A 14,163-nucleotide genomic window follows, 5' to 3' on the forward strand; every position below is an offset into this window, starting at 1 on the left:
CTCTATTCAACTTACTTTGACTCAGATTGATTCCATAGGGGTTTGGTCAGATTGTAACGAGTTCTTTTTTGAAAGAATAGAAGCTGGTCTAGAAACAATCTAAGTGGAGCCATCATGCTTTTTGTTTGCTAGAAATTAATAGGTTTGATTTGGTTGAGTCAGCCTTGTTTTGTGATTGCATAGAATTCCCTACCTTAATCTTTTGCATGCCTGAACGTAAAAGAGACGCCCTAGGTAGATTTGTTAAATAGAAACCTAGTAGTTCTAAGCGTCTCGATTACCTCAATTTAGAAAGCATGATTCTTGAAGATTCCGTTTTTGAACGTCCGTTTGAGGAGAAAATCCCTGATATTCCAATAGTGCCAGAAATGGCAACTTTGAAAGCTTTGTTGAACCCTACTAGGACTACTCGTCCCTCGTGTATCAGGTTATCTGAAACTGAAGCAAATTATGAACTTAAGCCTGGAACCTTACAATTGCTCCTAATATTTTTAGGGAAAGAAAATGAAAACCCCTATTTACATGTTAGGGACTTTGAGGAAATTTATAGTACCTTAAAAATTAGAAACCTTGATGATGATTCTTTGAAACTCAGGTTATTCCCCTTTTCCTTGAAAGATAAAGCCAAATCGTGGCTATATAGTTTGGCTTCCGGATCAATTGAAACATATGAACAACTTACATCTGCCTTTTTGAACAAGTTTTTTCCTAGGCACAAAACATCGTCTATTAGGACGCAAATCTGCACATTTTCTCAACAGAAGGGAGAATCCTTGTATAGGTATTTGGAAAGGTTCAATGATCTATTAGCCCAATGTCCTCATCATGGTTTAGAAAAGGTTAGGTTAGTTCAGATCCTTTATGAGGGTTTAGATTATCCCACTACAACCACAGTAGAATCTATGTATACAGGTGGGTTTGAAAACCAAACAGTTGATGATGCGATGACATATTTGCATGAAATCGCCGAAAAGACCCAACAATGGGAAAGTAATAGGGGACCCCAGAAAACAATTCTTCTAGGCAGAGGAAACATTAATAGGGTAGAAGGAAACTTTGAATCAGATGCCAAAATTGCTGGTATAGCGAAAAGGTTAGAAGCTTTAGAAGTGGGTCACACTAGTGGTAGATTAGAGCCTTTTTGGGAAGGCCAGAATAATGAAGAGCAAGCCAATGCTCTCTATAATAACACTAGATTCGATAACCGTCAGAAGTTTGACCCATATTCAGAAACCTATAATCCTGGTTGGAGAAACCATCCGAACCTTTCGTGGTCTAAGGGCCAGAGTCAAGGTCAGTTTAGTAATTCTAATGCTCCCCCAGGTTTTGGTTCAGATAAAACTCTTCAGGTCAGTTTCAGAACTCTTCAGAATAATGACGAGCTTAGAGGAATCTCTTAGTATATAAGAAAGAGCCAGGATATGTTAGCACAGAGCCAGGACATGTTAGTAAAGAGCCAAGTTAGTTTTCAACAGGAAACCAAGCAGAACTTTCAAACTAATGCTCAGACTCTTGCTAAGTTAGAACTTCAAGTCGGCCAAATAGCTAAGACCTTAAGTGAGAGAGATAACGGAAGGTTCCCTAGTCAGACTAATCCCAATCCTAGAGGAGTTCATGAAGTAGGTGCAAAACCATCGAATCAATTGAATGTTGTTAGAACCCTTAGGAGTGGCAGAGTAGTAGACAATCAGGTAACCATGCCCGATAGTGAACGTACTGTAGTTCACCCTCAGGATCTCATCCCTCAGGACCACTAGCTGAGGGGACTGATAAAATTTCCGATGATGCCAATCGGTTCCTGAGAGGTCTGATTCTGTGCCTAGAGCCCCATTTCCCCAGCTATTAGTACCAACAAAGAAGGAATCGAACTTTAATGACATATTGGAGGTTTTTAAGCAAGTTACCATAAACCTTCCTTTATTAGATGCAATTAGGAAATTCCTGCTTATGCCAAGTTCCTCAAGGATATGTGTACGCGAAAGCGAAAACTTAGCGTCCATAAGAAAGCCTTCTTAGCTAGTCATGTAAGTTCAATCATTCAGAACACCACAACTCCAAAGTACAAAGACCCAGGTTCCCCTACCATTGCTTGTACAATAGGTAAACACCGGGTAGAAAAAGCTTTACTTGACTTAGGAGCCAGTGTGAACTTACTGCCGTACCATGTGTACTTACACTAGGACTTGGTGAAATGAAACCTACTCAGATGACACTGCAGTTAGCTGATAGGTCTGTTAAAATTCCTCGAGGTGTTATTGAGGATGTTCTCATTGAGGTCGACAAGTTTATTTATCCAGTAGATTTCGTGGTTAGATACCCAACCTGTCCCTGACCCAGAGAACCAGATACCTGTGATTTTAGGTCGCCCATTTTAGCTACGTCTAATGCGATCATTAACTGTCGAAATGGTGTGATGAATTTATCTTTTGGTAATATGACTATGGAGATGAACATTTTTAATGTCAGTAAGCTACCTTATGAGCTAGATGACACGTGTGTCGAAGAGGTGAATATGATAGAAGCCTTAGTTCAGGAGTCATTACCAAACATCTTGTCTGAAGACCCATTAGAAAATTGTCTATCCCATTTTGGTTTAGACTTTGACGACGATAGCACTATTGAAAGGTGAATGCTCTATTAGATTCTACCCCTGTGTTAGACACTGATAGATGGAAAGCTAGGTTCGAACCATTACCAGTTTCTGAGAATACCCTAATTCCTTTTTAGAAGAGCCTCCTAAGTTGGACCTTAAACCACTACCAGATACCCTGAAGTATGTGTTTTAGGACCATCTGAGACTTTACCTGTGATAGTAGCTTCCGATTTGGATAGTGATCAGGAAAGTAGGCTAGTAAAAGTTCTTCAAGACAATAAGGAAGCTTTAGGGTGGACTATAGCAGACATTAAGGGTATAAGTCCTACCGTTTGTATGCATCAGATTCATTTAGAAGAAGACTCCAAACCTTCTAGGGAGATGCAACGTCGGCTGAACCCTAACATGAAAGAGGTAGTTCGAAAAGAGGTGCTTAAGTTGTTAGATGCGGGTATTATCTACCCAATTTCAGACAGTAAGTGGGTCACCCCGTTCAGGTTGTTCCCAAGAAATCAGGTATCACTGTAGTCCAGAATGATAACAATGAGTTAATCCCAACCCGAGTGACCACGGGATGGCGTGTCTGTATTGACTATAGAAAATTGAACAAGGTCACAAGGAAGGATCACTTTCCCCTTCCTTTTATCGACCAAATGCTAGAGAGATTAGCTGGATATAGTTATTATTGCTTTCTAGATGGCTTTTCCGGATATAATCAGATCGTTATTGCCCCAGAAGACCAAGAGAAAACCACTTTTACCTGTCCCTTTGGTACCTTTGCGTATAGACGCATGCCTTTTGGGCTTTGTAATGCCCCTGCGACCTTTCAGCGTTGTATGATGAGCATATTTTCTGATATGGTAGAACGGTTTTTAGAGGTCTTTATGGATGATTTTTCAGTGTTTGGTTCATCTTTTGATGAGTGCTTGCATCATTTGACATTAGTGTTGACTAGGTGTAAGGAAAAGAATTTAGTGCTTAATTGGGAAAAATGTCATTTCATGGTTAAATCAGGAATTGTGTTAGGGCACATTGTTTCTTCAAAGGGTATAGAGGTAGATAAAGCCAAAGTTGACCTTATTAAGACTTTACAGGTCCCAAAAACCGTAAAAGACATTAGGTCATTCTTAGGACATGCAGGTTTTTATCGTCGATTCATTAAGGATTTTAGCTTGATTTCTAGACCTCTTTGCAATTTACTTGCAAAAGACGTTAAGTTTGTCTTTGATGATGCTTGTTTAGAAGCTTTCGAGAAGCTTAAGACTTTACTCACTACCGCTCCCATAGTCCAGGCACCTAACTGGAACCTACCCTTTGAGATTATGTGTGATGCTTCAGATTATGCTATAGGCGTCGTGTTAGGTCAGCTGTTGACAAATTACTTCATGTGATTTACTATGCTAGCAAAACTCTGAATGATGCCCAGTTGAACTATACAACTACCGAGAAGGAACTGTTAGCCATCGTGTTTGCCTTGGATAAGTTTAGATCCTACCTATTAGGTTCTAAGATCGTAATCTATACTGATCATAATGCTTTGAAATACCTTTTGTCTAAGAAGGATACCAAACCTAAATTGATTATTTGGATCATATTGTTAAAAGAATTTTCTCTAGACATTGGAGACAAAAAGGGTGCTGAAAATGTAGTAGAAGACCACTTATCTAGGCTAGTTGTTAGTTCCCCTAGTGATTCCCTTCCTATAAGGGATAGCTTTCCTGATGAACAATTGTTCTTTGTTTTCCAATCACCTTGGTATGCAAATATAGTGAATTATCTTGTTACTGGTCGAACCCCTCAACTTTGGGGTAAACAAGATCGTTCTAGGTTTTTAGCCGAGGTTAAGCATTTCTTTTGGGACGATCCTTATTTGTTTAAGTATTGTCCAGACCAGATTATTAGGACATGTGTACCTGAGAGTGACCAGTCCAGTATTCTTTCCTTTTTTCAGGAACATGCTTGTGGGGGTCATTTTAGTGCTAAGAAGACTTCTGCTAAGATATTGCAGTGTGGCTTTTACTGGCCTTCGTTGTTTAAGGACTCCCATAGTCACTGTGTGTCTTGTGATCGTTGCCAGAGGTTAGAGACCATTTCCCGTAGAAATATGATGCTTTTGAACCCTATTTTAGTGATTGAGGTCTTTGATGTATGTGGAATTGATTTTATGGGTCCATTTCCTAATTCTTTGGGTTATCTTTACATACTTGTCGCTGTAGACTATGTGTCTAAGTGGGTTGAGGCGGTTCCGTGTAAAACAAATGACCATAGGGTCGTAATTAAGTTTTTGAAAGAGAATATACTTACACGTTTTGGTACACCGCGAGTTATAATTAGTGATGAGGTTCACACTTTTGTAATAGACCGTTTGCTCTGTTAATGAAACAATATGGTATTACCCACAAAGTAGCTACCCCGTATCACCCACAGACTAGTGGTCAGTTAGAGGTTTCCAATAGGGAGATTAAGCATATTTTAGAGAAAACAGTTAATCCCAATAGGAAAGACTGGTCGTCGAGGCTTACTGATGCCTAATGGTCTTACCGAACTGCGTTTAAGACACCCATTGGAATGTCACCCTACCGTTTAGTATTTGGCAAGGAATGTCACTTGCATGTTGAGTTAGATCATAGAGCCTATTGGGATATTAAACAGCTAAACTTTTCGCTTGACAAGGCAGGAGCTCACAGAAAGCTCCAGCTCAATGAGTTGGACGAGATTCGTAGAGATGCATACGATAGTGCTAAGGAGTATAAGAACAAAATGAAACTTGTACATGATAAGAATATTTTACGGAAGTCATTTTCTCCAGGTCAAAAAGTTATTCTGTATGACACTCGTTTGCATCTATTCCTCGGGAAACTGCGCTCTCGGTGGACCGGTCCTTTTGTGGTCCGTACTGTTTTTCCTCATGGCGCTGTTGAGATTGAGACATCAGATGGTAGTAGTTCTTCAAAGGTTAACGGTCAGAGATTGAAGCCCTTTTTAGAGCCTTTTCCTACAGGTGATGTTGAGGAGGTCCCTCTGGAGGACCCTGTTTACCCTTGATTGACCATCGAGACGATTTGTATGTTGTATACTATTTTTCTCAGTTTTTGGTTTCACTTCACCCAGGTACTATCTTTCCGAACTCTCTCTTTACTATTTCATCATGTTACTTATATTTTTGGTATTGTTCTTTCATTCGAAACATTGAGGAAAATGTTAGATTTAAGTTTGGGGGTGGGGTAGAAACTTTTTTTTATAATAAATAAACTCCAGAGCCTAGAAATTTATGCATATTAAGGATAGCACTAACCAACATAAGTGGATGGAAGCATTTTGGTTGTAGGAGTTGAGGAACCAATCTGATTAGATGGAAACATCTAGAAGAGTCTATTCATAAAAGCACAGAGGTCAGGTGTTAGAAATAACATGATAGTTTCACCATATCTCGTTGAGTCCTTTTCACTTCTATTTTTATTTTATTTTGTTTTTAAACTTTGTTACTCTAAGTGATTAGGTGGGGCTCACGATTCAATTTGTTACCAATGATAGGGTGAATTAGAGTGATTGAGATACAAAAAAAAAAAAGTTAAGAAAAAAAAACTGAGACCAGATCATTTGACCAACCGGAATAAATTCAATAAAGTCGACCACTGGTACCCTTGTATATGCAAGCTGTGTTGACCTAGAGTTAGGATTATCAATCACTGATTCCCTTGTATATGCCAGTTGTGTTGATATTAGTCAGACTAATATCTCAGTCCATTAGGATAGGTTCATTTTGGCGGAGGCCTTCAGACAGATATGAGAAACACCGTTCACTTAGAAAACATCAAAACCATCTTTTTTTTCTCTATATCCATTTTCTTGATCTATCCGTGTGATTAGTTTTGACTCCGGATATTGATGTCCATAGTGCGACTATCTGAGTAGAGCTCTGTCACTTATATATGAATTTTAGTATGCTTGATTGCAAACTCGTGTACATCAATTGGAATTTCGCATCAGGGTATTTCCTCCTGTAGTCAATAAGTATGCCAACCAAGGAGATTATTTAGTGATTTCCAAGGTTCTGGGTAGATAGCTAGGGTCTGGAGTATAAAGGTTTTGTGGGTATACCTCTGGTAAGCCCTCCCGAGACTACAACTCGGCCACTAGGGACACCTAGGGGTTTAAAGTCTTATTGCATACGCTAAATGCAATCGACGATGCCTGCGTCAGTGAGTTAGGATTTTATTTTTCTATTTAATTTTTGCTCGAGGACTAGCAAATAATAAGTTTGGGGGTATTTGATATACACATTTTTGTGTCTAATTTGTCTCGATTCTATATATTGATAGTGCTCATTTTTGTACTTATAATGGTGTTTTATGTGTGTGTAGGTATTTTTGGCCAATAAACATTTTTGGAAAAATCGGCTCGAAAAGTTGCGCGGAGCACCCTGGACGACAGTTACTAAACGGACCCCAAAATTGGCTAAGGAGCACCCGGGCTATGTATAGCCCAAATTTATCCTCAGCACCCAGAATTGTCCACATCACCCAAGTCAGTTACTATCGGCACCCCCTACTCTGGATAGGGGGCACCCTTCTTCTTCACAGTTCAAACAGATTTTTTTTTGGCGGGAAAATAACCCACACACCTGCAGATTAGGGTTCGGAATTCAACAGAGTTTTAGAGAGATTCAAGGTCTGATTTTCGTTGGGCTGGACTTCCTAGAACATACAGAGTTGTTACGTGTGTTTGGATCAAATGAATTGAGCTGATTAAGCCGGGAGAAGGAAACATAGGTGTAGGAAGTTCACGGCTTGTAGCGAACTTCTGGATTTGGTTTTGTCTGAGATACAATCGGATTTGGTTGTCTCTTTGGATTCAGTTAAGCCTGTTTCTATAAAACAGGACTGGTAAGTCCGTCAGATTCGATAAAGTCGTGAGATTTCGTCGAGTTCAAGCTAAACAGAGGTTAAGGAAGTTTCGGGATTTTCTTCAACTATAATTGGAAGTTACGTGAAGTATTAACAGTATATTGACGGATATGATTGAGGATACCATCATTGGGATATTCTGGTACGTTGGATTAAACTTGGAAGACGCGTGCATAGAAAGCTAGAGAGAATTATTCTCGGGACTTGCTGTGAAAGAATAATCGAGATAAACTGAGTTGTTTAGGGTTTAATTGAGAGTTGTTGCCTATATATAGGTTGGTTGCAATTCAGAGAGGGGTTACGTACACTTCGGGGAAGTTTAGGAGAGAACAGAAAGCTGAAATCAGAAGTTGAAGTTTTTTTTCTGCTGCTACAATACCTAGAACACGAAGAACATTAGACCCTTCATAGCAGTCGTTTATTCAACAGCACATATCTTCTATTGTTTCCTGTAACAGCACCTATTGCAACAGTTCTCTATAACAGTCAGTTTGTAATGTCTATAAAATGTTGCGAACTGTCTGCTTTATTAGTTTCCTCTTGTTTTTCACCCTTTTGAGATATGAACACCTATTTTGAGCACGTGAATAATATGAAGAGCTAAACCCCATTGTTGAGGCGATAGAGGAAGCTATTTTTCCAACAAGAAGTGGTATATTCTATTTCATCTATTTATTGCAATTATTATTATGATTATTTGCCTTGAGCTATAATTGAATATGATTTTTACTTGAGTGATTGTGATCTATTTTGATGAAGTATGCTTAGTTTATAGACTTTTGATGCTTCATACTTGATATTTACAATTATTGCTTTGAAAATCTACTTGTTGCAATATTTTAGAATCAAATTGAACGAGAAAATTGCATAAATATAAAGATTGGATTAAATCACTTTGAACTTGGAAAATAGTGGAATCTTAGCCTCAGTTGTCTTTTAATACTGATACAAATTTGTCAGTGTTTGCTATAATTATTAGTGAGTTTTATATTTTAGTTTTAGAATTTAAGTCTATATTTTATCCTTCGCAAGTCTGAGAATCGAACCACTTTTACCACTATTTATAAAATACATCAGTGATAGATAAGTTCAAGTCTCCATATACCTTTTTGTTGATGAAGTTCCACGGTTCCTTGTATAGATCTTCGTCGTTGTATGATGAATCTCCATGAAGTCCTTGAGCTCAACTACACTTTTCTATCCTAGTCCGAGACTTAGCTATGTAGGCTAGAAATCAAGACTTATACTTTTGATCACTAACATTGACAAACGTGCTTGAGATAGCAACACATGCGAGGTTGACCGAGCTATACTCTAACAAGTATGCCACCATCACTAGACCAGATATAGCATTTGCAGTTAACAAGTCATGCCAGTTTATGCAGTCTCCAACTAAAGTTCATTGGACTGCATTTAAGCGCATTCTCCGGTATTTACAGGGCACTCTAGGCTATAAACTGCAGTTTAAGAAATCTAGTTCTTTGCAACTTCAAGCATTCTCAGATGCAGACTGGGCTGGAGATATTACTGACAGACGTTCTACAAGTGGCATGGCCATCTTTATGGGTCCCAATTTAATTTCTTGGTGTTCTAGAAAACAGAAAACTGTCTCCAGATCAAACATTGAAGCTGAGTACCGTGCTCTGGGTGATGCTACTTTAGAGATTGTTTGGATTCAATATCTCATGTCAGAACTTCACTTCTCTTTCCCAAGATCTATTCTTTGGTGTGACAATATGGGTGCGACTTATATATCTGACTGCAAATCCAATTTTTCACAATCGAATGAAGCACATTGACATTGCTTTTCACTATGTTCGAGAGCTAGTCGCCTGCAAATATTTGGAGGTTCGTTTTATCTCCACTGAGGACCAAATTGCAGATATTTTCACCAAAGGTTTGGCTACCACTAGGTTCTCTTCTCTAAGATCCAAGTTTAGTGTCTCTGCTTCTTCATAGACACTGCACTTGCCGTGGGTGTTAGAGTATCAGTCTTAAAGCGTGTTATTTACTTGTGTGTAGACAGGTGTTTGTTAGCTATTGGTTTGAGTGCAATGACAGGTGTTAGTTAATGATTGGTGGCTTATCAATTACAGCTGCAATGAGTCGGTTAGTCAGGTGTTAGCAGCTTGTTTTTAAATATCTGGTTCTCTCTCTTGAGTCTGTAATGAAAAACAAATCAAGAAATTAATATCATCTTCTCTCAGAGATTGTTTAGCAACATTATTCTCTCTGACACAAACAATTAAAATTCTCCAAGTCAGGTGGTTTCGCGAAGAAGGACAGCCAGAGCATGTGCACGTGGTGCTAAGATTGATGTCCTAGTTACTTCCAGCTGAACTGTTTACCTCAACTAAAGTGCCGGTTAGAAATCTCTAGGATTTAGAAGTTTTTAAGGAACATGTTTTTTCTGTCATGTCACAATGGCTAGCTAGGAATCAACAATGGATAGAATGTAGAAACCTCAAAGCAAAGATGGTGATTAAAACTTGTGTAGATTGTCATATTTTAGTTGTTCTTTTCATGGGCATCTAGTTTTCCAGTTGTGGTTTTCCTTTATTTCATAAACCTGTATCTTCTCTCAAAGAGGATGAATGTAATATGCTCCTTTTCTTTTGGTGAAGAACAGCAGTATTTGAGTCGCAATGCGAACTAATTATATTTGCAGAAGTAAGTATATTCATTATTCAACGTCGCCGATAATTTGGATACATATTTAAGATACCGTTGGGCATTAGCATTTGCTTCACCGATCAACTATGGGTCGTTATTAACGTCTTTTATATCCATTTGATTACTTATTGATCAAATATTGTTCGACCATATTAGTATCAGAGATACTAATCCTCTAAAAACAGCCTGGCCTTGTTGATACCTTGATATCAAAAGACTCGAGCAAGTAATGACATTTCATGTATATTGTGGCAAATGAGGGAAGTGAACGGCTAAAGTGGGAAGTAGCAACAAATGAGAAACATATTAATAGTCATTTTGTAAGATGAAACAGGTTAAGGGGAACGAACTTTAATAAATCATTTTGTAAGATGAAACAGGTTAAGGGGAACGAACTCTAATAAATCATTTTGTAAGAAATATGCACATTTATAGGGTGACAATAATAGTGCCAGCATTCGTTCTACCTACCAGCGATCATCACCTACAAATACCTCTCTTTTCTCATTCTATTTCACACAACTTTCACAATGTTATCATCTTCAGTTTATGTCTCAATCGATTCCAGTGAGAAAATGATATTTTCTTGATAGAGCGATCAGTTTTTATTTAGATGGAGTCCATGGTGGAAAGCGCTAATTCTTGGGTCAAACAGTCTAGGTGATGGTTGTCGGTTGGCCCTTCTCCTAGTTACATTCTACAGTTCCAATTCCTGACTGCGCCAAGCAACTCAGGTCACATTACAAGCAACACTGGCAAATATTGTATCAAACCATTAAGTTGCCTCTTTCTCTCTATCCGGGGAACAGAGTTTGCCGGTGTTGTTTGAACTGGGGCCTGATTCGCTTGGTGCAGTGCGGGACTTGGAAGGGAAGTGCCAACATGACTACCATCACCTTGGCTTTACTGCGAGGAAAAGATATAAAATATTGAAAGAGATGTGGTTACTGGCAATTTCGAGTATGTAGGCAGGAGGTTTGGAACTTGGAAGTGCATACAAATTTGAACTTTGCATTTCTTTTGTGAATAGTGATGCTTTCAATCATTAGTTTCTAACTTAGCAGTTTTGTGTTTACACTTGTTTTTATGATTATTATACCTTTCCCTTTCTTAAATCTCAGAAACTTAGCAGTCGAAACTTGGACCGAGTTTGTCAACTTAAGATAAGTGCAATGGAGAGATTGACTAAGCCCTTGCAAATGGCATATATGGTTCTTTTCTTTGTTGTGTTAATATCTACCTTTTCCAACAGGGATTTTTAATTAAATCAAGCCTCCACATTGGTGCCTAGAAGATTAATTGCTTCAATGCTTTATCTCTTCCAAATAGAACTGTGGCTAAGTCTTACATTTTATTGGACAAATGCTTTAAGTCTCTCTGTATGACGAAACTAATCCCAAATTCAATTGCAACATGATGGAAACATTTACTATCTGTTATCTACACTACATACTTCAGCATGCTTGATTAAGATTGAAGCCTTAACCATTTACATGTCTCCCCAGACTTCCCTCCCTTCTTCCTTTGTTTCCATCGCGTTCATTTTAACGTTCGATTCGCGATGTAATTTTTTTTTTACTTTACATTTTTTGCAGCTATGTGAAATACATTGATTACACTGAGGATTACACTAGAAGAAAAATCATTTGCAGAAACAGTTGGCGCTCTTCCTTAGTTCTGGTATGTTTGTCTCTTGCTGTATTCCTTGGTGGCGTCGAAGTAGAATAGAACACAAATAAAAACAACTATAGTATATTTATTTCAAACATTATTAACGAGCACAAGCAATTGCACACAAACATCATAAGAAGCAGCAGTAATCTAGTAACTCTTGAGACGAAAACCACCAAAACTATCCCCTCTTTCTTAATATATTCTGGCAGTGGCACATACTACTACACATGATTTCAACCCAAACCGGGAATCCAGTTTAAAACAGAAACGGGTTTATTTGGAACCAATTTCCATAATAAAAATATCCCATGAGACGAAAAGCACAGTAACCAACAATGAATAAAATCAGTTTTCCAGCAGCATTTGCGCCCATACTGAAGTAGACTGCTTTAAGGTAATTACCAACACCCACATGGTGGTACCTCGTTCTCTTTCGTAGCTTAACTATCTTCCATACCAAAGTCCAAATGAAGAGCCCAACTGCCAAAATGCAGCAGACTCCCAAAAATACTTGGAATATTAAATACACACAAAATCCTCCGATATAAAAATCTGGCACCATAGCTACTAATATTGACAAATAACCGGAGGCAATACATCCGATTGAAATGCACATCAACACAACAAGAATTCGAACTTGGGCGAGAGATGTTTCGATCATAAACCCCCATATGACCAAAAATATTATAGTTAAAGATACAAAAAACGCAACTACAATAGTAACCATGTAAACCATGTAGCTGGTTGGGTATGTATAAGCCAATATAGGGTATCCAGCATAGCGTATTAAATAAGGGAAAAACCCACCTCTGCTACTATTATCCTTGCTTTTGTTTCTGTAGTATGAAACAAAATCAGTAAAAGCGAAATCTTCCAAAATTAAACCTTTTACTGTTGTATAATCCTCCATAGCCATCATAGCACTCGTAAAATTTGTAATGTAAGAATAAGTTGCTCCTCCAGTGTGCCCATACTTAAATATGTACCTATTCAAACCACCAGATATGGAAGAGCCAAACATATGTTTAAGATAATAAGCAAAAGTAATGGGATCAGTACCAGAGTCAACTTTAGTATCATCTTGCCAAACCCCTCCTGGTGGGTTCATCGCAGCTTGAAAGGAAATTCCTGCTATCAATGTTGCCACCACCATCAACACATTAACCCTTTCTTTCAGATTAGATAGAGTTTTACTCTTATGCGTCTGGTAGCATACATCGTAGCCGAGTTCTAGATTATTCCTTTCAGCTTGTGGTAACATATTCAAGGCTCGGAGACCCATCTTGTTTACGACATTTATATCAATTCTTACATTACTATTCAGCAGTAAATAATTTACAATCTGCAATCACAAATAAATTAATCAATTCCCAATATGCTATATGTATTAATGATATGTTGAGATGAGAAATTATTTTTATCGAGGAATCATAGATTAAGAAGTTTAAGTTTGTGGCTTTACACCCAGTATACCTTCATATTCCCCATTTCCGCAGCAAGGTGCAAGATTGTGTTGTCATTGTTGTCCGTGGAGTTGATAGATATAGAATCTGGGTGTGGAGGTTGTGCAGGCACCAAGTAATCTGCCAATAGTTTAAGAGTCTTCAGGTTAGTGTTACTCTTTACACAAAAATGTAGTATGGTCTCATCATTTTGATCATTCTTCAAGTGAATTGCTTCGGGTAGTCCTTCTTCCATTAATACTTTCATGATTTTCATTCGGTTCTTCATAGCTGCTAGATGTAGAGGTGTTCTCCCATCTTGATCTTGAACTATACAAGCACCAGGTCTGGCCTTCAGCAACAATCTCACCATTTGAGTACTGGTTCTCACAGAGGCAAGGTGAAGCGGAGTAAATCCTTGTGTGTCTACTTTCAGTGCAAGATCAGGTTTCTTGAATAGAATATTTGTTGCAAATTTGATGTCACTGGAAATAACTGCTATATGTAATGGAGTTCTACAGAAACTGGTAAACGTTTCATCTAGATTATTAAGACGCGAGTCCTCTTCGTTAGCGAACATCTTTTGAAGTTGCTTCCACATTTTAGATAAACTCTCCATTTGCCTTCCTCTGTTTCTCTCTGTTCAAATATACTCCGCGAGTATTAGTCAACTACATATAGTTCAAACCTCAAACGACGAAAAAAAACAAACAAAAGGTACAGTCAAACTGCATGATTCTAGCCTATATTGACATTTGATAATGAGTTACTGATATTCGATCTATACTTCAGTCTGTCGAAAATAATTTGATACCGAGTAATCATTAATTAATGTTAGGGTGCCTAGATCAATGTTTGACCGCGAAACCCCAAC

The 14,163-nt window shown here is 38.2% G+C and overlaps 1 protein-coding gene and 1 pseudogene across 1 annotated transcript; both read right to left on the reverse strand.

Annotated features, from left to right (window-relative positions):
• Window positions 1-732: 732 nt before the first annotated feature.
• Window positions 733-832, reverse strand: LOC113362447 (annotated as a pseudogene).
• Window positions 833-11,538: 10,706 nt separating this feature from the next.
• LOC113362170 lies at window positions 11,539-13,908 on the reverse strand. The gene is made up of 2 exons (XM_026605133.1): window positions 13,321-13,908; window positions 11,539-13,189 (listed from the first exon to the last, which is right to left on the reverse strand). The coding sequence occupies exons 1-2, from the start codon at window positions 13,906-13,908 to the stop codon at window positions 12,104-12,106; spliced, it is 1,674 nt and encodes a 557-aa protein (XP_026460918.1). The 3' UTR covers window positions 11,539-12,103.
• Window positions 13,909-14,163: the final 255 nt, after the last annotated feature.

The sequence above is a fragment of the Papaver somniferum genome, chromosome 3, assembly GCF_003573695.1.
Source record: "Papaver somniferum cultivar HN1 chromosome 3, ASM357369v1, whole genome shotgun sequence".
Classification (NCBI taxonomy): Eukaryota; Viridiplantae; Streptophyta; class Magnoliopsida; order Ranunculales; family Papaveraceae; genus Papaver; species Papaver somniferum.

Excerpts from the sequence above, each read along its gene's own strand:
- LOC113362170 (XM_026605133.1), bottom strand. The coding sequence starts at position 13,908 with ATGGAGAGTTTATCTAAAATGTGGAAGCAACTTCAAAAGATGTTCGCT. Across the intron at positions 13,190-13,320 it reads CGGAAATGGGGAATATGAAG|ATTGTAAATTATTTACTGCT; the intron begins GTATACTGGGTG and ends TTGTGATTGCAG.